Source organism: Lepisosteus oculatus, chromosome 11, assembly GCF_040954835.1.
Source record: "Lepisosteus oculatus isolate fLepOcu1 chromosome 11, fLepOcu1.hap2, whole genome shotgun sequence".
Classification (NCBI taxonomy): Eukaryota; Metazoa; Chordata; class Actinopteri; order Semionotiformes; family Lepisosteidae; genus Lepisosteus; species Lepisosteus oculatus.
In genome coordinates, this window is record NC_090706.1 from 29823873 (window position 1) to 29848955 (window position 25083).

Sequence of the window (25083 nt, forward strand, 5' to 3'; positions counted from 1 at the left end):
ACTGACCACTGCACTGCCTCACACACTGACTGACACACTGACCAGCGCACTGACTGGCACACTGACCGGCACACTGACTGACACACCTCTGTCCTATGACACACCTCTATCCTATCGAAAACACACTGTTCTCTCTTTGTGCTCCTCTTTCTCTGAAAGAAAGAGAGGAAAGGAAAACTGTTTTAGAAACTAAAAAGATATTAAGAAGATATCTGAATGCATGAACTCACCCCTAAAAAAAGCAACAGAAACGGGGATACCCGAGCATCCTCCTCCAGCTGCATTGCTGAGAGAGGGACCCATAGCGCCGCCCTGCTGGGCCATGTGGTACCATGTGGACTTCCAGAAGCACTCATGCTGGGGAAGGGGCAGCAGTCCAAACCAGGAGCCTACATCCAGCTGCCCCCCTCCTCTGTCCTGCAGAGGGTGGCATTGTAACCATGGAGCAGATCGGCCCCCCGAGTCACAGCTTTTCTCCCTGGGTAGGGCCCACAGTGACAAGGGAGCTGCTGGGAGCTCGGCGAGAGACGTGCCTGACGTGGACACTAGGGGGCACTGTGGATCACAAAACTGCCTGGATTCAAGACTGCTGCAGTATGACGAAACTGTCCAACCGCAGGGGTGGATCCACCCTGGACATTTGAAGGGTGCTCCAGGAGTCATATGCCAGTGACCTGTGCATCGTGGGGCTCTGATTGTGTTTGTGGGGGGGGGATATTGGGCTTTGATACGACAGAGGGCTCGTAGATACTGTATCTCAGCATCATCTCTGAACAGGTGGAGCAAATCAGAATGTTGACCAATAACGCCAATTAATTACCAGATAATTAATGATGCAGAACATGAATGAAAACCAGATAATCTCGAACTAATATCTGCCTCCAGCCCTGAAAAAGTTCTAGATTTTACCTTGAGTCCATTTTTAGTACTTCACATCCTTCAAAAAAAAATACAGTAATGAGTTCAATTGAGGTAAGAATGTTTAAAGTTAAGAAAACGCATTTAGAACTGAGACTTGGGGTGGGCGGGGAGAGAGGGAGAGACGGACATATCTACACAGAGTTGTGGGAGTGTGGAACAAGCTGCCCAGCCATGTTATTGAAGCCGATACCCTGATGTCTCACAAGAAATCCTTCTGGATGGCAGCTGGATGAAATCCTGGGATCAATTGTCTACTAACGATTAAATGCACTGGATGGGCTGACTGGCTCCTCTTGTCTGCGACAGAGTGATTTTCTCCGATAGACTCAGCCTCGACCCACAGCAAGGTCTCCCTGTTTATCAGGTTCATTTGGGCTTTCCTGGGGTCTAAAACGGAGTAGTGGCGAATGAGTGTAAGGGTAAAGGGAGGCAGGAAGAGGAAAAGAAGACTATTGTAATTACAAACATTAATTTGATTTTGCATTTTAAAATGTCCTTGGGTTGTAAAATCACGCTACTGTGGACTCCGAGTGACAGGGTGTGGAGTTACACTGAAGACTTGTATTATAATTTGTATTTGATAAATATGTAAATAAAAGTATGTTCTTTTTTTCTTTAAAAGAGAAAGAAAATTGTCTCTTTGCTTTACTGTACCTATAGCACTGATCTAAAACTCATCGGTGTACCTGCAGCACAGCACCGATCTCAGACACACCTGTACCTGCAGCACAGCACCGACCTCAGACACACCTGTACCTGCAGCACAGCACCGACCTCAGACTCACCTGTACCTGCAGCACAGCACCGACCTCAGACTCACCTGTACCTGCAGCACAGCACCGATCTCAGACTCACCTGTACCTGCAGCACAGCACCGATCTCAGACTCACCTGTACCTGCAGTAGATCACCGATCTCAGACTCACCTGTACCTGCAGCACAGCACCGACCTCAGACACACCTGTACCTGCAGCACAGCACCGACCTCAGACTCACCTGTACCTGCAGCACAGCACCGACCTCAGACTCACCTGTACCTGCAGCACAGCACCGATCTCAGACTCACCTGTACCTGCAGCACAGCACCGATCTCAGACTCACCTGTACCTGCAGTAGATCACCGATCTCAGACTCACCTGTACCTGCAGCACAGCACCAACCACAGACTCACCTGTACCTGCAGTAGATCACCGATCTCAGACTCACCTGTACCTGCAGTTCAGCACCGACCTCAGACTCACCTGTACCTGCAGTACAGCACCGACCTCAGACTCACCTGTACCTGCAGTACAGCACCGACCTCAGACTCACCTGTACCTGGAGCAGAGCTTCAGCCTTTACATACACAACCACACTCTTACACACACATACTTGCCTACATACACATGGACACAGAAAATACTGACAGTCAAAACGTTTTATTGGCATGACCAATAAATTACGTTGTTGTGAAAGCAAATGAAATACACACAGCTTTTACTTAAAATTCCAGTACAAACATGCCATTGGACATTTCTGTAGATCACATAGGAGACTCAGAAATGCGGTCCCTGACTAAGCCTGTGTTGATTCCGTCTGTCGGGATATGATCTTTCCATTTTCTTCTGGGGGACAGAGACAGACACAGAGAGCCCAGTCAGCCCTAATGACAAACATAACTCCCAGCCAGCATTGCACAGGACTGGGCTGAGCTGAGTCCCTCCTTCTCTGCCTCCCCCTCTATCCCTCCCCATCACTCTGCCTCTCTCTTCTATCTCTCCCCCTCACAAACCCTCAATCAGCCTCACACACTCTCAGTCACGTTCCAGCAGTAAAGCCCTGTTCTGCAGCGCGCAGCAGGAAAACCACTTTAGTCCGGAGTGTAAGAGCTGGGATCAAGTCCACAGGGAGCGGCTAAGAGCCTTCCCCTCCCCCTCCTCTCTGCAGGCCCATCACCCCCAGGGCTGCCGACACACTCAGCTGCTGTGTGTGTGTGTGTGTGTGTGTGCTAGGCTCAGTCCCACCATAGAGCCTCCCCAAACCAGACAAAACCAGGCACAACACAGAGCCTTCACAAACACTGCAGCCACTACAAGTGAAAGCCGACGGACGAGAGGAGGTTATTTGGATCAGGTTGTTTATCCAGGGATAGAGGGCAGAGCCGATTCCTCTTCCTGCCTGTGACAGAGGACTGGGTGAGAGCGGAGAGCTGGCACTCTGAATCCCTGCTTCCCCAACGGAGCACAGGGCCGGGGTGGGAACATGGAGGCGAGAGGAGACCGGAGAGCCATCACTCCTCCTCTCCAATCCCCAACAGAGGACAGGGCCGGGTAAGAGTGGAGTGTCGTCACTTCGAATCCCTCAGAACAGAGTAGTTACAAAATTGGGCAGCGGAATCCCAGCACCTTGAGTAAGACTACAGCCAGAGAGCCTCTTCTTCTAAAGACACATTTGGTATTTAAGCAGAAGAGACAGTCACAGCTTATAAAGTATTTGCGTGTCAGCACTTGCATCAGTTTTTTCTAAAACTATTTTACCGAATTACCATCCTCACTGCAGACGCTGTTTTACCACATAACACTGCACGATTGACCATAGCAAGACCATAGTAATACATGTGAACACAAACTGCTTCAGCTTCGCAACAGTGCCCCCTAGTGGACTATCATGCCACAACCTGCAGTCTCACTGGCTGCTCAACTACAAAGACCACAATGCCTTGCTCTCCTACAAGCACAGTACAGCAGCTTCCATTAGAAATCCTTCAGCAGCCTTATAAACTGCATAGCACCTCACTTCTCTACATTGGGGATCCCACTGTCTGCCACGGTTCACCTATACAGCACCCAGGGTAGAGAATTGAGGTTTGTGTGATGTGGGGTGTCAGGAGCCGTACTCCACAGTCCCCAGGATGACCCCTGTGAAAGTGAACCCCAGTACCTGAGGGGTGTGCAGTCACCCCAGATTGAGGTCCCAGGGTGTGAGAGAGACGGTCATAAACAGACCTACTGACCCAAAAGACAAACAGGGAGACAGCTGACATTTTATTTCGGCAGTAAAAACACTGAAGAGGGACAGCTGGTCCACTGGACGTGCTGGACCCCTGACCCCTCACAAAACCGGACGGCACTGGTCGGCAGGAAAGGGGAGCTTCCCCCCGGGAAAGGGCAAACCCGCCCCATGTGGACAGACGGACAAAGGAGCAAAAAAAATAAAAACTTAAAAATAATAAAAAAAAATCCAATCATTTCTTGTCTTTCACAGTCTGTCTCCACTTCCAGAGCTCCTGAATCGTCTGTAGGAGGGGGAGAGAGAGAGAGGAATAAGTCACACACCGGCCACAAGGGGGAGACAGCACAAAGACATGGTGGCGGCCACAAGGGGGAGATGGCGGGACAAAAAATTAAATGCTCACATTTTTATCGTCCACCTTGAAACCGTTCTTCACAAAGTTCTCAAACTTGGCTTCCACTTTGGGCAGCATGACTCCCTGCGGGGAAAGAGAGAGAAACGGACAGGATGGCTGAGGACCAGGGGGGCCAGCGCGGTCAGGGAACTGGACACAGGGCCACCACGGCACCCACACTGACCTTCTCCACGCCAACCATCATCTTGGCCTTGATCTCGGCCAGGCTGAGGGGGGCACGGGGCGTCTGGGGCTTCCGGTCTCCTTGGCCCTTGGTGTTGGGGGTCTTCGGGGTCTTGGGAGTCTGCTGGAGATGGGGGAGAGTGTGGTCAGCATCCCCAATACTAGCCACACAACTGGGCTGCTAGCCCACAGGGGAAGGAAAAGAGGAACAGAACGCTTCTGGGTCAGAACCCCCCCCCCCCATCAGTGATCAGACTGAATCCGAACAGAACCAACTCCAACTGTTCCTACCCCCACTGCTCCGAACCGGGCCGGAACGCTAACTGAACCAGATTCCTTAGACTGCCGCACCCAAGGACTCCTCTCCCCAAATGGGAAGGTTCAGATGTCCCACAGGTTACCCCACCTCTCCCCCCAAAGCAGGGGCTCATGGTCCTGGCTGGGGGACCCCTGGGTGAACGAGGTTCTCAGAAGAGCATTGTGTGTGTGTGTGTGCGCACCCCTCCTGCCTCTAGCTGGCAGCTCCAGCCCAGCCACTAAAACCCACTGGAAAGAGCTCCCCTTTCACACCACACCTCTTTCAAAAACCACTTGACCCAGTACAGAGTCACGCCTGCTGGTTAGGCTCCAGCCCCCCAACAGACAAACCAGGGTACAGACGGGCTCAAACACACCCTCACCCGGGGCCAAAACTGCTCATGAACCTGCCAGCATGTCTCAGGCCTGCGATAGGAACACACAAACTCCAGTTCACCACCCGAGCATCACAGCCGGCTAACCGACGGACCCAGATCACTACAGGAGACCGGGAAGCGTGCGAGGAAGGCGTGCACAGTTGTCGCACGAGGAAGATCTCGGGGGGCCCCTGCAGGAGCAGCACTGATCCCCCCCACCAGTCTAAACTCTCCACCCCACAACCCAATGGCCAATCCCAGCAAACTACGACAGCCGGTGGACCGCCCTCAGCTCGAACCCGCAGCCGCGCGCTCGGGGACAGGGGGCACACCGGGAGTCAATCACTCGCAGACCAGCACAGCTCTTCGCACTCGGCTTTATTGTCCTTCTGTTTCAGTCGGCAGCGACACATCGGCACCGTTCCCCCGCGGCCTGACGATGCAAACAGCTGCCCCTGGGGTTAAACGACTCCGCGGGGAGGAGAAATAAAATAAAACGTCATCGCAACGGGAAGACGTGTCCGAGGAGAACTGGACACTGGAGAACTCCCGTCTGCTGAGGGCACCCAAGGCGGGGGGCTCCCCACTGTCCAGCCGGTGTCACGGGTCACCCCACGGATCACGGGTTCAGCTGAGGCAGGAGTGGAGGGCCCCAAAGCTTCATGGACCGTTGAAATGGGCGACTCGCGAGAACAGAAGAGTCTCCAGGCGCCCAGACAAGCGGGCCCCGTGCGAAACGGGCCACACTCGGCGCCTACACCTGACACCTCCGGCTCGGGGCTTTCCGGGCCACGGGACCACTGGGGAACCCGGTCAGTACCTGGTTCTGTTTCGCGGCAGGAGTGGCTGGGGTCTGCATCTTCCCATTCTGACTGGGGGTCTTGGCTGGTGTTTTCTTCTGGGGCTGAAGGAGAGACAGAGAGAGATGGGGGGAGATGCATCAGCAGGCAGGAGGTCAGTGAGACAGGGGCAGGCCAGAGAAACCGGACACAGGCGGATCAGGCTCAGTGAGCCCATGCACCAGCAGGCAAGAGGTCGGTCTTACCTTCACTGGAGTTTCTTCTTCCTCCTCACTCTCCTCTTCGTCATCCTCGTCCTCATCGTCCCTGTTGGAGAAGCCAGGTGAGAGGGTTAGACACCAGGGTGCGTATCAACAGCAACAGGGAGGAAGACAGGCCAGGGGGCAGACACAAGACTTACTCATCGTCATCCTCCTCCTCATCTTCATCGTCATCATCATCCTCATCGTCCTCTTCCTCCTCCAGCTTCATCTTTTTCTATGGATACAGTGGGGGGTTTAGGTGAAAAAGTGAGGAATTATAAAGCAGGGTGTGAACTGGGATGAAGGACAGGGGGTCTTCACTGACCTGCTGCGGTTTGGACTTCACCGCTCCAGCAGGCCTCTTGACAGACTTCCTGGACTCTTCTTCCTCTTCCTCATCCTCCTCCTCCCCAAAGCACATGTCTTCCGACACTGCAGGAGTGGACAGGGGTCAACACCACAGGACCCAGAACATCAGCTAATTAAACCCCAAAGCCCACCCACTTTTAAAAGCCTTACAATACTTGTTTAGAAACCACAACATTGCTAACAAAGAAAGAAGCACTTTAATCCTACAATAAGGCACCATGGAATATTTTAAATTTTATATTTTAAAACATCTACAACTGCAGTGTATTTCTAGTGCATAGTTTCCCATATTTATATTCTTACTACCTGCATGCAGAACCCTAAATTTGTGTATATTAAACTTCTTGAACTTGATCCATGTCTTTCAGAGTTTGGTGCGCTGCTTCTACAGCGCTTGCTTACCCTTTCAATGGAATCATCATTGAAATCTAGCAAAAACTAGATTGTTGGTAGAAATTAGGTTGAGCAGTGATCAGAGCACAGTGTTGACAAAGTAAAGATACCATATTGTACAGTCAAGACCAACTTCTAGCTCTTTGCTGTCCAGACTATTCATTTTCTGAGATCCTAACACTGGCTATTGTGTAGCCAGATGCATTGTGGGAACCCACAAGCACCAAAACACTGTGCCCCTCCCCCCCACGCCGGAGAGTTGGACTCACCCATCAGATGCTGTCCGCTGATGTGAACCGGACCAGAACCCGCCTTCAGCCGGAAAAGCACTGGAGGTGTGATCTCAAACCCGCCCAGGCACACCTGTAAGTCAGACAAGACTGGTCAGCCGGGACGGACCACAGCAGGAGCCCTGGTGGACAGGCGGGTCTCACCACCCAGGGGATGTGCATCAGGCCCTACGCCCCTTGGCCAAGCGTCGGCAGGCTACATACTGCCCACCTGCCCCAGGGTCACCCTCCCTCAGCCAGGCCCACAGGGCCGTTCCCTGGACACTCACGCTGGGCAGGGTGGACGGCCGCAGGGAGGCCAGCACTGTCCGCACCGTCTGGCCCTCGGAGTCCTGCCCCTCCACCTCCACCACGTGCAGCTCGTCCTTCGTGCTGGGGTCAACGCACACCTGGGGAGACAGAGAGGATGAACAGGCTGCGCCGGGGTCAAAGGTCACCCACTGAAGCCAACCAGAGGACACTGCTGGCAAGCGGATTCAACACTGAGAACAGGAGGCACTTCCTGACGTCTTGACACAGAGCTGTGGGAGTGGAACAAGCAGCCCAGCCATGTTGCTGTAGCAGAGACCCGGAGCTCTTTCAATAGAGGGCTGGATGAGATCCAGCCCAGTTTTAGCCTGTCGCGTCTTTGGTAGTGTATGTTTGGCTGTCTGTATATGGTAGTGTTCTTAAGTTTTTTTTACAAACACTGGAAATTTAACAGTGACCTTAGAATTTCTTCCAGGTAGGCCACCAGTTTTCATACAACTCAAAACTTCACAAAAAATAAGTAAATATCAGCACACATTGTAATGTATAAACCTTAAAACAGGCAAATTATTGTTTTTAATTAAATATCGACCTGATTCATTCAGTATGAAACTGTTCGGCCGCTTCAGTGAGAAAAGGGGGCTCTTTACACAAAGGGTGGGGAGAGTGTGGAACAAGCCCCTGTATTCTCTCAGGAAACGGCTGGGCCGGAGAGGAGAGACTCACCATCCTGAGGGACAGCTGGTGCTCATATTCGTCGTCCTCGGGGTTGAAGACGGTATCCTTGCCCGCCTTCAGTTCACACCCTGGGAAGACAGACAGCGGGTAAGCAAGGGTGCCACTTCCCGGCAGCCTCCCCACGGCGGCGCTCAGCCGTCGCCACGGAAACGGGGGGGTGGAGTGGGGGAGACCGCGACTCGGGAGCACGTGGTAGCCACGTGCGCGGTCTGGGGTCCGAGTGGGTAAACCGAGGAGTCCTCTCGCGGGACAGCAGGTTTGGAGAAAAGGGCCTGAAACTCCGCCTGCGCAGAGAACCGACTTCTTATCGTCGAAAACCGGGTCCAAATCAGAGACCCCCTCGATCTCGGCGCAACGCGGCTCCTTGGTCACCCGCGCCAGTGCAATCAAATGCCTTTGCTCCTTCTCTCCCTTACTTTACTCACCGCGGAGTTTTTTTAAAGCAGCTGCCCCGTGGCGTCCCGAGAACCGGCGCCACGCACAGCTCCCCGAGCCGAGGAGCCAGGTCCCGGACAGCCCCCGAACCCCGTAGGCGCCATTCCCCCCACCCGCGGCACAGCGCACACGTGTTCGCCCGCTTCCTCGCCACACGGCCAGCGGCTCACTTGGAAACCGACATTTCTGGACTTTAAACAAAAGGACAAAAGAGAAGCGACGGAGGGTCGCTCCTCTAGCGCCTACGCCGCTCCCAGGCCACAAACAGCGATCAATCAGGTCTCCTCTGCCCGCTGCGGGGCGCACGACTCCCGGACCGCGGCACCGTGGCCCCCCGCTCGGCTCGGAGCGCGGAGACCAAAGAGAAGCCTCGGCTAGAAGACCACTACAGGACGGCCTCAGATGTTGCGCTTCCCAGCTCCGCTCAACTAAACGAGCTCGCCGGCTCCTTACCGTACAAAAAGTTCTGCGGGCCCATCTGCTCCGTATCCATGCTGCTGTCCATCTTCAACTCGCCACCCCTCCACAGGTCAAAATGAGCTCCGCAGCGACGCACACGTCCCTGACTCCCGCGGAAATACGCCCCGCAGGCGCAGGGAGAGTGACGTCCCGAGCTGATTATCCAATCACAAGCCTTCTTTAGGGCAAGCCACTCCCACACTAGTGGAAGCGGCTGCGCTCTTTGCTTCTCCCCAATCGCAGCGTTTCTTCGCTAGACGCCACACCCCCTAAATCCCCTCTGATTGGACACAGGCAGACTGTGCCAAAACGATGGAGAGGATTCACCGTTGTAATGGCCTCGCTGCAGTAGAAGGAATCAAGAGGCCATATTGGGTGGGTGTGAAGGTCAGTACAAGCAGCAGTGTTAAAGATAAGAGTTGCCTAATAATCATTAATTAAAAAAGCATGCCCAGGGGAGGAAAGAGAACACTTCACCAGCAGAAGTAAGAGGAGTTCAGTCCTCCTGCAGCCCCACGACACACAGATCAGGGGAGGAGAGAGAAACTGTACAAGACCAGAGTGGGGTTCAGTCCTCCTGCAGCCCCACGACACACAGATCAGGGGAGCAGAGAGAAACTGTACAAGACCAGAGTGGGGTTCAGTCCTCCTGCAGCCCCATGACACACAGATCAGGGGAGGAGAGAGAAATTTCTGCATGAAGGGGAGACTTTAGGGAGGACAGGCTGGCTGATCTCTGTGGTTTTGCCATGAGAGCACACTTGGAGTATCCTGTGTTGGAGGAAATGGCCTCTGATGGATTTACCTGCTTCAAGACAACAGTTGAACACAACATGTGGAGAGGACACGTGTGTGTCAGTGTATCAGTATTTCTATCAGTGCGTTTATGTTAGTCAGTGTGTGTAACAGTTTGTCAATGTGTATCATTGAGTGTATCAGTGCATGTTTGTGTCAGTATATCAGAGTCTCAGTGTATGTGTAAAAGTGTAACGATTTGTGTTTGCATAAGTCAGTGTCTATTAGTGTGTGAATGCGTATCAACGTGTATGTGTTGGTCTGTTTCAGTTTGTGTCAGTGTGTGCTTGTGTCAGACAGTGTGTGTAGCAGTGTATGAACGTGATTTAGTGTATGCAACAATGTGTATCAGTCTGTTTTTGTGTGTGTCAGAGTTTGTATATCAGTGTGTGTCAGTCTGTGACAGTTGTGTGACAGTATATGTATCAATGTACAGTGTGTGCCTGTTAGTGTGTGTGAGCATGTCAGTGTGTGTAACACTATGTACTGGTGTGTAACAGTGTTTCAGTGTGTGATTCAATGTGTCAGTTTGTGTATCACTGTGTGTGTTAATGTGTGTACCAGTTGTGTTTCAGGGTGCTAAAGTGTATAACAATTTGTGTTTCAGTGTGTGACAGTGTAAGTATCAGTGTGTAATAGTGTGTTTCAATGTGTGTAACAGTGTGTATCACTTTTTCAAAGTGTGTCATTGTGTCTCAATGTGTTTTAATGTATCAGTGTGTAAGTGTGTAACAGTGTGTGTGTCAGTGTGTTTCAGTGTGAAACAGTGTGTATTAGTGTGTGTTTAAGTATGTATCAGTGAGTGTATCTGTGTGTATCAGTGTGTGTTTCAGTGTGTGTCAATGTGAAATAGTGTGTATCAGTGTGTGTTTAAGTATGTATCATTGAGTATATCAGTGAGTGTATCAGTGTGTTTCATTATGTTTCAGTGTGTAACAGTGTGTGAGTCAGTGTGTTTCAGTGTGAAACAGTGTGTTTCAGTGTGAAACACTGTGTATCAGTGTGTGTTTCAGTGTTTATCAGTGTGTGTTCCAGTGTGAAACACAGTGTATCAGTGTGTTTCAGTGTGTAAGAGTGTGTGTGTGTCAGCGAGGGAGGAAGAATAACAATCCCAGATCTCTCCTCGGTGTCCGGGGACGGAGGGGCGGATCAAAGCGGCGGTGCTGGGAATGTGGGAATGTGGGAATGTTAGTGCTGGAGCGGAGCGCAGGAATGCAGACGGAGGAGTGTGAGAGTCTGACCCAGACAGCGGGCCACTCCCCGGCCCTGGCAGAGCCCGGCAGAACAGAGCGCGGATCCTTTTTCACCTCGCCTCTCCGCCGGGAGCGCCTGTTTGCGCAGCTCAAATTGGCATCAGGTGTGAGCCGGGGGGCCCGGTACGGGGGGGGCACAGCGTTCCTCCTCCCCCCGGCCGCGAGCACAGCTGCAGCCCCAGCCTGCCAGCTCTGAGTCAGAGCCCCTCTCCTCTCCCACCCCTCCTCTGGCACACCCGCCGACACACTCCGTCTGGGGGCTCCGTCTGGAGCGGGCTGCCAGCAGACTGCCGAGCCTCCCCGGGGCCCGGCGACATTAAACATGCAGTTCGCCTTGCCACCACAAGGTGGCGCTGGTAGACTACATAAAATAGCGTGCAGAGACCAAATAGAAACACCAGGGGGCGACAAAACTGCTCTCCCGTTCTTGGCAGGTCAACTGAAGTTTTTGTTTCAGAATCTGACTTGGTTCCAACAATATTAAACTCTCCCTGGCATAAAGAGATTACCAGACATTTTATTTCTTTTTTGGATTGTTTGGTTTCCTATTTTAGTCCCAGTTATCTTTCACCATTTCAGAATAAAAGTTTTCCTTCAACTCGAATGACTGGTCTTCTGCGCACTGGTAGCTCAGCATGGCCTCAGTTCATAGGAAAGAGTTTTTCACTCCCTAATCTAACACAGGTGTTTCCAGCCAAGAAAAAGATTCCGAAATTTCCTTGAAAATGAATGCGCTCCCACGCTGACCACCTGCTGGACAGAGAGCGGAGCTGCTGAGAAAAATCTAAATATTTACTCTCTCACAGGTGTCAGGATGAAGGCTGGTCAGCATGTTCCCCTGCCTGTTGATCAACTCTGTGCCAGGACAGAGTGTCTGGCCCTGTGTCAGCACAAAGTCCAGAGCCCGGGAGATTCCTGGGACACAGTGAGGAGATTCCTGGGACAGAGGGACAGTGGTGAAGAGACACAGTGAGGGGATTCCTGGGACAGTGGTGAAGGGACACAGCGAGGAGATTCCTGGGACAGAGGGACAGTGGTGAAGGGAGACAGTGAGGAGATTCCTGGGACACAGTGAGGAGATTCCTGGGACAGAGGGACAGTGGTGAAGGGACACAGTGTGGAGATTCCTGGGACACAGTGAGGAGATTCCTGGGACAGGGGGACAGTGGTGAAGGGACACAGTGAGGAGATTCCTGGGACAGGGGGACAGTGGTGAAGGGACACAGTGAGGAGATTCCTGGGACAGGGGGACAGTGGTGAAGGGACACAGTGAGGAGATTCCTGGGACAGGGGGACAGTGGTGAAGGACACAGTGAGGAGATTCCTGGGACAGGGGGACAGTGGTGAAGGGACACAGTGAGGAGATTCCTGGGACAGGGGGACAGTGGTGAAGGGACACAGTGAGGAGATTCCTGGGACAGGGGGACAGTGGTGAAGGGACACAGTGAGGAGATTCCTGGGACAGAGGGACAGTGGTGAAGTGGTGTAGAGATTTCTCTTCCTACTTCCTCCTACTGAGAGTAACAAACACACTTCTCTCCCAGACTCTTTTCCATTAGCATTTTAATGATTGAGGCAGTAATAATTGCTTTAAAGGGACAGCAATATACAGAGGTGAAATAAATAGTTTTATAATAATAATAACATCAATAATAATATTTTTACTTATTCCCTTTATTACTGGTTTATGAGGCGTTGGTAAATTCCACCGAATGTCTTTGTAGCAGCATTCTGTACTCCGATAAATACAGGAACATTTTGCTCCCGGGTCCCGTTTACAAAAAACACAAGTATAGAGATAATTGCCCCCCGTTCAGAGTCAGGGCGCTGATCTGCCCCTGCAGCGTTCCCCTGTAAGCCCCCCTGCCGCTTCTAGGGGTCTCCCGGGGGGGGGCGATGTCAGTAACATCCAGTTTCTTTGGTCGATATAATTTTTGGTACGATTCCCAGCTCCCAGGTTCAGTCCAGGCAGTGCTGTTCTGGGATGGGATACTGGGGGGAAGAAGAGGAGGGATCTTGTGTGGTGTGTGTGTGTTGTGGGGGGGGAGCTCCCAAAATCCCCTCTCCCTGCCTCCCTGCGGCCCCTCAGTCTCAGTTTTTCATTTCTGAAAGGCATAGAAGTCAGTGGTGGTGGGCGGGGCATCCACAGCCTGGCTTCTCTCTTCTGTACTGCAGCTCCTCTCCGGTCTAGTCCAGTACCACACTTTACTATCTACTCCACTCCAGTCCAGGCTGGTGGTAGTCCAGTACCACACTTTACTGTTCACTCCAGTTCATCCAGTACCATCATTTTGCTGTCCACTCCAGTACTGCTTTTTACTGTCCACTCTAGTTCAGTCCGGTAACACACTTTACTGTCCACTCCAGTTTAGTCCAGTCAAGTCCAGTACCACACTTTATTGTCCTCTTGTGCCCAGGACTGTGCTGTATTGTCCACTCCAGCCCAGGACTGTATTTATTGTCCACTCCAGTCCCGGACTGTGCTGTACTGTCCACTCCAGTCCAGGACTGTATTTATTGTCCACTCCAGTCCCGGACTGTGCTGTATTGTCCACTCCTGTCCAGGAATGTGCTGCCCTTAGAGCTTTTGCAGTTTAAATAACCTTCTTCACTTGTAATACACTACAGAGTAACATGTATATGCAAAGCAGTGTCTATACATTCCTGTTCATGCTATACTTACGATCTGTTCCTTTTGTATCAGTGAAACAGTACTATGACCTCTATAGTACTCTAACTGTAAACTGTACTGAATTGTCTCTTATATAACATACTGTCTAGTGTGCACTGTACAGTCATTAGTGCACAGTACTGTCTATAGTGTGCTGTCTTCTGCACACTGTCTACACAGTACTATCTGTAATGTACAGTCTTTAGTAATTGTCTGCACTATACTATCTATAGTATACTGTCTTCTATGTAGTGTCTGTAGTATATTCTCTACACAATACTATCTACTGTCTTCTGTAGACTGTCTAAAGTGTACTGTGAACAAAGTACTGTCTATAGGGTACTGTCGATAATGTACTGTTTATACTGGAATATCTCTTGTGTGCTGTTTCCTCTCTACTGTCTATAATGTACTGTCTTCACAGACCTATCTACTGTTTGCTGTGTTCTGCATACTGTCTAGAGGATACCATTCGCATTGTACTATTTATAGTGTACTGTCTTGTGTGTTCACCCTACACTGGACCATCTACATTGTGGTGTCTTCTCTGTAATGTCTACACAGGATATCTATAGTGTACTGTCTTTTCTGTATTGTCTAATAATGTACAGCCTTCTGTGTACTGTCAACTCTCTACTGTTCTGTTTAGTCTGTTTTGTATTGTCTTCAGTGTAATGTCTTCAATGTATTGTCATTGTATCGTCCAGTCCTCTCTAGTCTTGGACTATGCTGTACTGTCCACTCCAGTCCAGGACTGTCCTGTATTGTCTACTCCAGTGCAGGACTGTGTTGTATTGTCCACTCCTCTCCAGGACTGTGCTGTACTTTCTTCTCAAGTCCACGACTGTGCCGTATTGTCCACTCCAGTCCCGGACTGTGCTGTATTGTCCACTCCTGTCCAGGAATGTGCTGCCCTTAGAGCTTTGCAGTTTAAATAACCTTCTTCACTTGTAATACACTACAGAGTAACATGTATATGCAAAGCAGTGTCTATAGAGTATCGTCTACACTGCAATATCTTCAGTGCACTGTCAACACTATTCTATCTGTACTGTCTACACTGTACTATCCATAGTATACTGTCTAGTGTACTGTCTGCACTGTACTATCCATAGTGTACTGTCTGCTGTGTCCTGTCAACACTGTACTATCCATAGTGTCCTGTCAACACTGTACTGTTTATACTGTGCTGTCCATAGTGTACTGTCTGCAGTGTCCTGTTAACACTGTACTGTCTATACTGTACTGTCAACACTGTACTATCCATAGTGTCCTGTCAGCACTGTACTGTCGATATTGTACTGTCTACACTGTACTGTCTATAATGTGCTGTCTGCACTGTACTATTTATAGTGTACTGTATACACCATACTATCTATAGTGTACTGTCTACACTGTACAATCTAAAGTGTACTGTCTATAGTGTATTGTCTACACTGTACAATCTATAATGTGCTGTCTACACTGTACTATCCATAGTGTTCTGTCTTCAGTCTACTGTCTACACTATATTGTCTATAGCTTACTGTCTACACTGTCTATTCACTATCCACTATAGTGTACTGTCTATACTGTAATGTTAATAGTGTACTGTCAACATTGTACTATCTACAGTGTTCTGTCGTCAGTGTATTAACTACACTGTACTGTCTATAGCATACTGACTATCTTGTACTATCTATGATATACTGTTTTCATTGTCCTCTCTATACTGTACTGTTAATAGTGTACTGTCTACACTGTTCAATCTATAGTGTACTGTCTACACTGTACTGGGTATAGTGTACTGTTCAGTGTAGTAACTATAGTGTCCTGTCTATAGTGTACTGTCTACACTGTACTGGGTATAGTGTACTGTTCACTGTAGTAACTCTAGTGACCTGTCTACTGTGTACTGTCTTCAGTGCATTGTCTACACTGTTCTATCTATAGTGTGCTGTCTACACTGTACTGGGTATAGTGTACTGTTCAGTGTAGTAACTATAGTGTCCTGTCTATAGTGTACTGTCTACACTGTATGGGGTATAGTGTACTGTTCACTGTAGTAACTCTAGTGACCTGTCTACTGTGTACTGTCTTCAGTGCATTGTCTACACTGTTCTATCTATAGTGTGCTGTCTACACTGTACTGGGTATAGTGTACTGTTCGGTGTAGTAACTATAGTGTCCTGTCTATAGCGTACTGTCTACACTGTATGGGGTATAGTGTACTGTTCACTGTAGTAACTCTAGTGACCTGTCTACTGTGTACTGTCTTCAGTGCATTGTCTACACTGTTCTATCTATAGTGTGCTGTCTACACTGTACTGGGTATAGTGTACTGTTCGGTGTAGTAGCTATAGCGTCCTGTCTATAGCGTACTGTCTACACTGTCCTCTCTATAGTGCAGTGTCTTAGCAATATGAGGACAGCACACACACAGCAGAAAGAGAGAAGAATCACACAATGCACTGGCTGGAGAAGCATGGGTGCTGCACGCTCTCCTGTGTACCTTCCTGTCTGCACTGCCCAGGGCCGTGGGGCAGAGAGGGGCTCAGCAGTTCGCAGTGCTGCCTGCGGGGGGCGCTCTATCGGGGGCTGGGCGTTCGCAGCCTCTTGGTGCGCTTGCTGACGGTGGTGAAGCGGAAGGGCTGGGGGTCGGGCTGCTCTCCCGAGGGGTACCGCTTCATGAAGTGGACGTCCTGCTGGTTGGGCAGAGTCTGGGGGCCCCGACGCGGGCGCCCCTTCTTCGTGAAGCCCACGTACCAGTCCTTGTACCTGGCCGACATCAGGGCAGTGTAGTTATTCTCCAGCACCTTCTCCACAAACACGCAGTCGTCACTCCTGTTGTTGGGCTTCTGGGGAGACAGACACACTGGTGGACACTGGTCTTCAGGTGTCACGCCTGAAGATCGCTCCACGGCCAAAACGTTGTGTTTTCTTTCTTCTCTTTTCAGCATGGAATAAACCTTTACTTCTTCCTTTGCACACCAATACACACTGAGATACACTGATGCACACACTCAGAAATACACTAATAAACACATACTGATACACTGAGATACACGCACTGATACATACTGATATATACACACTCAGATACACACTGATACACACTGTAACAGTAACACTCACATTGTAACAGTAACAAGCTCATACTGTGACAGTAATACACACACTGTGACAGTAACACACACACACTGTGATGGGAAAATACATACTCACACTGTGACAGTAACACTCACAAACTCACACTGTGACAGTAACACACAGACTGTGACTATAACACACACTGTGACTGTAACACACACTGTGACAGTAACACACATACTCACACTGTGACAGTAACACACAGACTGTGACTGTAACAATCACACTCATACTGTGACAGTAACACATTTTCACACTGTGACAGTAACACACTCACACTGTAACATAACAGACTCTGACAGTAACACATTCTCACACTGTGACAGTAACACTCACACTGTGACAGTAACACACACACACACTCACTCTGTGACAGTAACACACATAATGACACTCTTAAAGTAACACACACTGTGACAGTAACACACATTCTCACACTGTGACAGTAACACACACATTGTGACGGTAACACATACGCACTGTGACAGTAACACACCCTGTTTAGCCAGTTGTTTGTGTGTATATCTGGCTCTGGTTCGGGGGGTGACATGCTCACGATGGCTGACAGGGGGCGCTGCTGAGCAGGAAGCTACAGGCTCTGTGGCTGCCCAGCGCTGTCCCCTCGGTCTGAGGCCAGGGACTGGGCTCAGAACCAGAACCAGCGCCAGGCCTCTCCCGTGCCTCACCTTGCCCACCAGCTTCCCGCGCCGGGTCATGCACAGGTAGAAGTTGGTCTCCTTGCCTCGGATTCGCACCTGACTCCCGAAGGTGTCGGCCTCCACTACGAGCTGGGCTTGTGAAGAGAGGGGGGGGGAGAGAGAGGGGCGTTAGAGGGCACTGGGCGCGAGATGGAGCTCAGCAGGACTGCAGGGGGCACTCTTGTGTTGTGTGTGTGTGTACCAGCGGATGGGGTACTGGTGTGTGTGTCCCAGTGGGCGAGGTAGTGTTGTGTGTTGTGTGTGTTTCTCAGTGGGGGAGGTAGTGTTGTATGTGTATCCCAGTGGGTGAGGTAGTGTTTTGTGTGTGTTCCAGTGGGTGAGGTAGTGTTGTTTGTGTTTTGTGTGTGTCCCAGTGGGTGACCTAGTGTTGTTTGTGTTTGTGTGTGTTTCTCAGTGGGTGAGGTAGTGTTGTGTGTGTTTGTGTGTGTGTCCCAGTGGGTGAGGTAGTGTTGTGTGTGTCCAGAGAGGACAGGCTCAGTGACCACAGCCTGGCATTGAAACTGGACACAGACAGACCTGACTGTCCAGAGAGGACAGGCTCAGTGACCACAGCCTGGACATAGAAACTGGACACAGACAGACCTGACTGTCCAGAGAGGACAGGCTCAGTGACCACAGCCTGGCCATAGAAACTGGACACAGACAGACCTGACTGTCCAGAGAGGACAGGCTGTGCTCCCACTGCCAGCATTGAGAATCAGAGACATTTTCTGCTGCAGTTAAGAAATACTCTGGGATTAGACAAACATTCTTCCAGAAAATAAATCTAATCCCCAAATTCCCACATCTGCCAGAATCAGAATCCAGTCCATTTGGGAGAGGAAACTCAATTGAGCTGCAGCCCAGTATGTGACCTCCTGTCACAGCCAGAGGATCAAACCGAGAATGGCAAATATTGTTTTGTGTTATTTTTGTCTGTAAATAATAATATCAATGTTTTTACTTAAAATATCTGAATGCTCTGTAAATGGTATCTGCTTTGGCAACACTGTAATTCATCAGCCATGGCAATAAAGCTCTTTGATTTTGAATTTGAGAAAGAGCCATAGAGGAGGGGAGAGACAGAGAGGGAGAGGAGCACTGAGCAGCAAGCAGGAGTTTAACACCCAGCTGACAGGAAGGAACACACAGAGAATATAGGAAATCAATATGGTGATCGATGGAGAGATTGTGTCTGAGGTCCGGGGGGAAGTCACTCAAGCACTGATAAACACATAGCCTATCTCTCTCTCTCAGTATACCGATAAACACACAGCCTGTCTCTCTCTCAGTATACCAATAAACACACAGCCTATCTCTCTCTCTCAGTATACCAATAAACACACAGCCTGTATCTCTCTCAGTATACCGATAAACACACAGCCTGTCTCTCTCTCAGTATACCGATAAACACACAGCCTGTCTCTCTCTCAGTATACCAATAAACACACAGCCTGTCTCTCTCTCAGTATACCAGTAAACACAGCCTGTCTCTCTCTCCCAGTATACTGATAAACACAGAATCTGTCTCTCTCAGTATACCGATAAACACACAGCCTGTCTCTCTCTCAGTATACCGATAAACACAGCCTGTCTCTCTCTCCCAGTATACTGATAAACACATAATCTGTCTCTCTCAGTATACCGATAAACACACAGCCTGTCTCTCTTTCAGTATACCAATAAACACGGAGCCTGTCTCTCTCTCAGTGTTCTGATAAGCACACTGGCTGTCTCTCTCTCCCAGTATACCGATAAACATACAGCCTGTCTCTCTCTCAGTATACCGATAAACACAGAGCCTCTCTCAGTATACTGATAAGCACACTGGCTGTCTCTCTCTCCCAGTATGCTGATAAACACACAGTCTGTCTCCCTGTACATCTGTACTGTGTGATGAGTGTGTCCTGTGTGTGACTGGTGTGTACTGTGTGTGACTGTTAGTACAGTGTGTGTCTGGTCAGCACAGTGTGTGACTTGTCAGTACAGTGTTGTCTGGTCAGCACAGTGTGTGACTGGTCTGTACTGTGTGTGACTGGTCAGTACAGTGTGTGTCTGGTCAGCACAGTGTGTGTCTGGTCAGCACAGTGTGTGACTGGTCTGTACTTTGTGTGACTGGTCAGTACAGTGTGTGTCTGGTCAGCACAGTGTGTGACTGGTCTGTCCTGTGTGTGACTGGTCAGTACAGTGTGTGTCTGGTCAGCACAGTGTGTGACTGGTCTGTCCTGTGTGTGACTGGTCAGTACAGTGTGTGTCTGGTCAGTACAGTGTGTGACTGGTCTGTATAGTGTGTGACTGGTCTGTCCTGTGTGTGACTGGTCAGCACAGTGTGTGACTGGTCAGTACAGTGTGTGACTGGTCTGTCCTGTGTGTGACTGGTCTGTACAGTGTGTGACTGGTCTGTCCTGTGTGTGACTGGTCAGTACAGTGTGTGTCTGCTCCGTACAGTGTGTGACTGGTCTGTACAGTGTGTGACTGGTCAGTAGTGTGTGACTGGTCAGCACAGTGTGTGACTGGTCAGTAGTGTGTGACTGGTCAGCACAGTGTGTGACTGGTCAGTACAGTGTGTGACTGGTCTGTCCTGTGTGTGACTGGTCAGTACAGTGTGTGTCTGGTCAGTACAGTGTGTGTGTGGTCAGCACAGTGTGTGACTGGTCTGTCCTGTGTGTGACTGGTCTGTCCTGTGTGTGACTGGTCAGATTGATGTTTAACAGGCCTGGGTGAAGGGTCTAGGATCAGCACTAGGGTTGCAGCTGGACAATGGCTCTGGTCAGGAGTAGGAAGAGGCTCCCTGTTGGCTTCCGTCAGCGCGCCTCAATCCCGCCCGGAGCCTGCCTGTGTCCTGTGGACTCTGGGTCTTACCATATTTGTCTCCGTCTTCGCCGCGGGCGCTGATCCTGCGCCCCAGGACCTGCACGTGCTTCCCGCTGGTGCGGCTGTACAGCTGGTAAACGCGGGGCTGCCGGCGGCTCATGGGATCTCGAACCCGTGTCTGGTTCTCCACGTGCACTCGGAAGTTATCACTGTCCTCGCCCAGTACCTGCTGGGGCACAGAGACGGGGAGAGACAGAGAGGAGGAGGTGTAGAGAGACAGAGAGGATGAGAGAGAGAGATGGAGAGGTACAGAAGGAGAGAGATGGAGAGAGAAAGGGATAGAGAAGAAGACAGAGAGAGATGGAGAGATAGGAAGGGGGAGAAATGGAGAGATTGAGAGGAAGAGAGAGAGGGGGAGAAACAGAGATGGAGAGAGAGCTGTTAAATAGCAGGAGGTACTCGCACTCTGTTATCACACAAATTAGTCTGGTCTCTCTCACATCTGCTCTCTTGAACAAGTTCATCTTCTGGTTTTCACTGCACTCTGTATACTTGTTACAGGACAGTGACATTTCCCGGGCTGGACATCGTGAATTCATGGCTGCTAAGATTTGTAGACAGATGGTGACAGATGTAATGGCAACATAGTGCACAGCGCCACCTACCTGCAAAGGACTGCACACCACCAGAAAAGCCTGGACACATCTGGAAGAGACACGCAGGGTTAGGTTTAGGGTTAGGGTTAGACAGATATCAGTATAAAACAGTCACAGATCACTGTCTGTGCAAAAACCATCAATAATTCTGATCAACACAGCTGTCAGACAGCCCTAGCAACCATAATCAATTATTGAGGCTGTCAGGGAGCCTCAATAATTCTAATCAATAATACAGTCAGACAGTGCCATGCCAATAAAGCTGATCAGGTAAGGTGTCAGACAGGCCCAATAACCCCTATCAATAAAGCAATCAATAAAGCAGTCAGAGGTCCCCAATAACCCTGATTAATAATGGTATCAGACAGGATAAACAACCTTGATCAATAAAGCTGTCAGATGGGATCAATAGGCATGATCAGTAATGCTGTCAGACAGTATTAATAGCCCTGGCCAATAAAACTGTCAAACAGGATCAATAACCCTGATAGATAAAGCTGACAGTCAGTATGAATAACCCAGATCAATAACACTTTCAGATAGTATCAATAGTCCTGATCAATACGGCTCAGGAAGGATCAATAACCCTGCTTGATAAAGATGTCAGACAGGATCAATAACCCAGATCAATAAAGCTGCCAGACAGGAACAGTAACCCTGAGTGATATAGCTGTGACAGAGCAGCAGAGCTCCAGCTCTCCAAGGTACCCAACCCCAGACCTGACCTTTGACACTGGGGGAGACCCTGAGGCCTCAGCACTGACACCCACAAGGGCTGAGCTTACCTACAGAGTGAGGAGCCAATGACAGCGAACTGTACTCAAGAGTAACTGTAGCACATAGAGTAACTCCGCAGGTCTAAGAGTAACTGAGCAGTAGTCAAGAGTAACTGTGTAGCACAGAGAGTAACTGTGCAGTAGCTAGAGTAACTCTGCAGGTCTAAGAGTAACTGAGCAGTAGTCAGAGTAACTGTACAGTAGTCTGAGTAACTATGCAGCAGTCAGAGTAACTGTGCAGTACTGAGTTGACTTCCTCCACAGTGCCAGCAGAGACTGTGGGGTTTGATGGGATTGTGCATCAACACCTACTCTGACAACAGGAACTCAATACTCTGACACCGTCAACCCAGCAGACGTCTTCAGATCCAGACACTGAGGGGACAGCAGTGGAAACTACAGGGAACGGGCTCTTCGACAGACTGGACGCTGCAGCAGCTCCAGCTCTCCGCTTATAGCCCCGCACCGGACAGAGTGGGACAGGGGTCTGCTGCTCCCTGTCCTGTCTTCAGGACAGTGAGCGATCCACTTCAGCTGAACCAATGGGCAAAGTGCTGCAGGAGCGGACCGGCGTCCCCCTGTGACAGACGCCCTGCTAGTGAGCTCTGGGAGTCAAGCCGCAGAGAGACACACGTGGAGCATGCAGTCGCCCAAGCCGAGCCCCGCCCCTGCTCCCACCCCTCTGCACTTTTGCCACTCTCGAAGAGTCACCCCAGCTTCATGCCCCTGTCTGGGATTCTCCTGCACCCCCCCTCCCCCAGTACCGCCCCGGTCAGCCTGCCAGGACACGGCGTGAGGACACAGTCCGCTCCGCGCCGCGCGGTGACAACGCAGCTCCGCACATCTGTTCCCTTACTGCCTGCAGATGTGAGCTGCGCTTGGAACCCAGCCCACAGCTGGGCTAAAACGAAGACAGATGTTCAAACGTTCTTGCGTGAAACATGGAACCAGAAACGGCACCACAGCCAGGAGCTGTGTGGTGTTCTGGCCCGAGGTGCGGAAATGTCGCCCCTCTTTGGAGTCCGGACCGGGTGTCTGACATCAGCTCGCGCCGGAAGGGACAGGACAGCCCGTTCCCTTCGGAGACTGGAGCTCTGCTGTCGCAGTGGGGGAGTATCCACCCCTGGGTGAAGACCCTCAGGGGTTCTGCTTCCACAGACACACCAAGATTCCCAGATCCATCTCTCTGTGCCCCCTGCAAAGCCTGGCCCTCAGAATATCCCAGGATGCTTAGTTGCCTCCGGGCTCGACTAGTCCTCATCGAGCAGAGGGCCAGGAGGAATTACTGAGATTGATTGATTAAGCAAAGGTTTCAGTTTCGATCTTGAACCTGATGTCATTTCCTGTTTAAAGGACAAATCAAAAGCCCTTCCATGCTCTCAGATGGTGATTTATGGTCAAGGGTCAGGGGTCAGGGGTCAGCTGGGTCAAAGGTCAAACCGGAGGTCATACAGCCCTCTGTCTGAAGAGAATATCTCAGCAACCTGGATCTAGCACTTTCACCAAAAACCTTCGGTTTTTCCCAACAGACACTTACAGAGGTCAAGTTAGTGCAGATACAGTATGTGCGTGGAGCCTAACTGTACAGTTTGCAGGTCACTATGATAAAAAATAAAGAATTGCCCAGGGCGAAACGAAACGTCTAACTTGACTATTTGCCAGGCTCTGTCTCCCCACGCGTGACAGCAGAGTTTCGCGTGCTCATCGCTCGAATTCCCTCGCGTCTGGGCAATTGACGGTCCGACGCTTGTAATAGGGGCTTCCCGGTTCGAACCCGCAAGCTATGCCCCCACCCCCACCCGGGCTCCATCAGTCAGGGTGCACCTCGGGCTGAGGTCCTGCCGGCCGGCAGACTGTCCGACAGCTGTCGGTGCCTCAGTTCACCGGACGTCCCGCGTCTGAGCCGGCCTACAGCTGGCGGTTTGCATCGCGAATCCTGAGCCCGTTTGCGCCCGCTGACTGTGGACGAGCTGCGAACAGACACGATTACGAGGACGACTGTTATTTCCTTACAGAAAGGCCAGTGTGGAGAGAAGGGACCGCATCGCTCTGGCCCGTCGCTGCCCCCTCCCGACCCCAGCGAACCGGACACGGAGCGACTGGACTCCAGGCGGTACCGGTCCCAGGTCCGCCTGGTTGTGGTTCGGACGGCGCCCTGGGTCAGAGACGCCCTTCACAGGACGGGTCGCACCGGAGAGGTCTGGATCTTGTCGTCGCGGCGCGGGCGATCCGGAGAGCGGGGACCGGGCGCCTCTCCGGGGCTCATGCCCCCCGGGTGGGTCGGGTGGGGGGCGGGGCGGGGTGGCGGCCGGGTCCGTGTCCTCCGAGGGCTCAGTCCTGAATTCCCGCCGCGGGAACGACAGGTAGACGGGGCGACAGGTGAAACCCAGATCCAGGCTGTGTGCTGCTCAGGCAGAACGACAAGTATTCACGGCTCTTAGCCCCAGAGGCCCGGGCGGTCCGCCGTTATAATCCCTTGTGTTCCTCCTGGACAGCTCCGGACTGGGGTCTCCAGGGGCTGTTGTCCGGCCCCTCGGTGATGGATCTCTCCGCCACCCGCGCGCCCCCCGCCCCCCTTCCAGAAGCAGGTCCCCCGAGGCTGATCGCGAGCGCTGTCCGGGAGGCAGAGACGGGCAGAGGGACCGGAGAGAGAGGCGAGGGGAGGGGAGGGGGCGGGGGCGGGGAGATTCGGCTACTCCTGTCCCGGCGGCGCAGGGGTCAGCGCCGGCAGCGGTCGGGTCCCTGTTTCCGGGGCAGGGAAGGTCGGCGAGAGGACGGCGGCTCCGGGGTGGTCGGCTCTGCGGGCTCCGTGAGCAGCAGTCTGGGCTCGTTCATGGTGATGCCCGCCCGGGAGGCTGGGCAGGCGGGGGAGAGAGACCCGCAGCGACCGGCAGGCAGCATCTACAGCCCGAGCCGGTCCAGCTCAGAGGAGGAGGAGGAGCGCAGGAGGAGGAAGAGACGGGGCAGGAGGAGGGGTGGTGGTTATGGTGGGTGGGGGTGGGGGGGGGCAGGTCAGGCAGCCCCGCCGGCACGGGACGGTGACAGCGCGCGGGCAGCTCCGACCTCCCGCGGTCCCGCGCGCCGGGCTCCCGCGGCAGGCTGAACGGCGGTCCGCGCGCCGCTAGGAGAGGGAAGAGGCCAGCAGACGGGCGGA

General features: G+C 51.6%; 2 protein-coding genes across 3 annotated transcripts; both read right to left on the reverse strand.

Annotated features, from left to right (window-relative positions):
* Window positions 1-3930: 3930 nt before the first annotated feature.
* Window positions 3931-9244, reverse strand: npm1a (nucleophosmin 1a). Its single transcript, XM_069196070.1, has 11 exons — window positions 9132-9244; window positions 8232-8311; window positions 7526-7645; window positions 7236-7329; window positions 6530-6636; window positions 6363-6439; window positions 6208-6268; window positions 5983-6066; window positions 4490-4612; window positions 4315-4389; window positions 3931-4194 (listed from the first exon to the last, which is right to left on the reverse strand). The coding sequence occupies exons 1-11, from the start codon at window positions 9181-9183 to the stop codon at window positions 4144-4146; spliced, it is 924 nt and encodes a 307-aa protein (XP_069052171.1). The 5' UTR covers window positions 9184-9244; the 3' UTR covers window positions 3931-4143.
* Window positions 9245-12762: 3518 nt separating this feature from the next.
* On the reverse strand, window positions 12763-24926 carry LOC102686339 (fibroblast growth factor 18-like). Of its 2 annotated transcripts, none has more exons than XM_069196074.1 (5): window positions 23943-24926; window positions 21163-21202; window positions 20546-20723; window positions 17672-17778; window positions 12763-16693 (listed from the first exon to the last, which is right to left on the reverse strand). In XM_069196074.1, the coding sequence occupies exons 1-5, from the start codon at window positions 23972-23974 to the stop codon at window positions 16424-16426; spliced, it is 627 nt and encodes a 208-aa protein (XP_069052175.1). In that variant the 5' UTR covers window positions 23975-24926; the 3' UTR covers window positions 12763-16423. The 2 variants fall into 2 exon arrangements, with proteins under 2 accessions (XP_069052175.1, XP_069052174.1); XM_069196073.1 differs by having other exon boundaries at window positions 20546-20726.
* Between the last annotated feature and the right edge of the window lie 157 nt (window positions 24927-25083).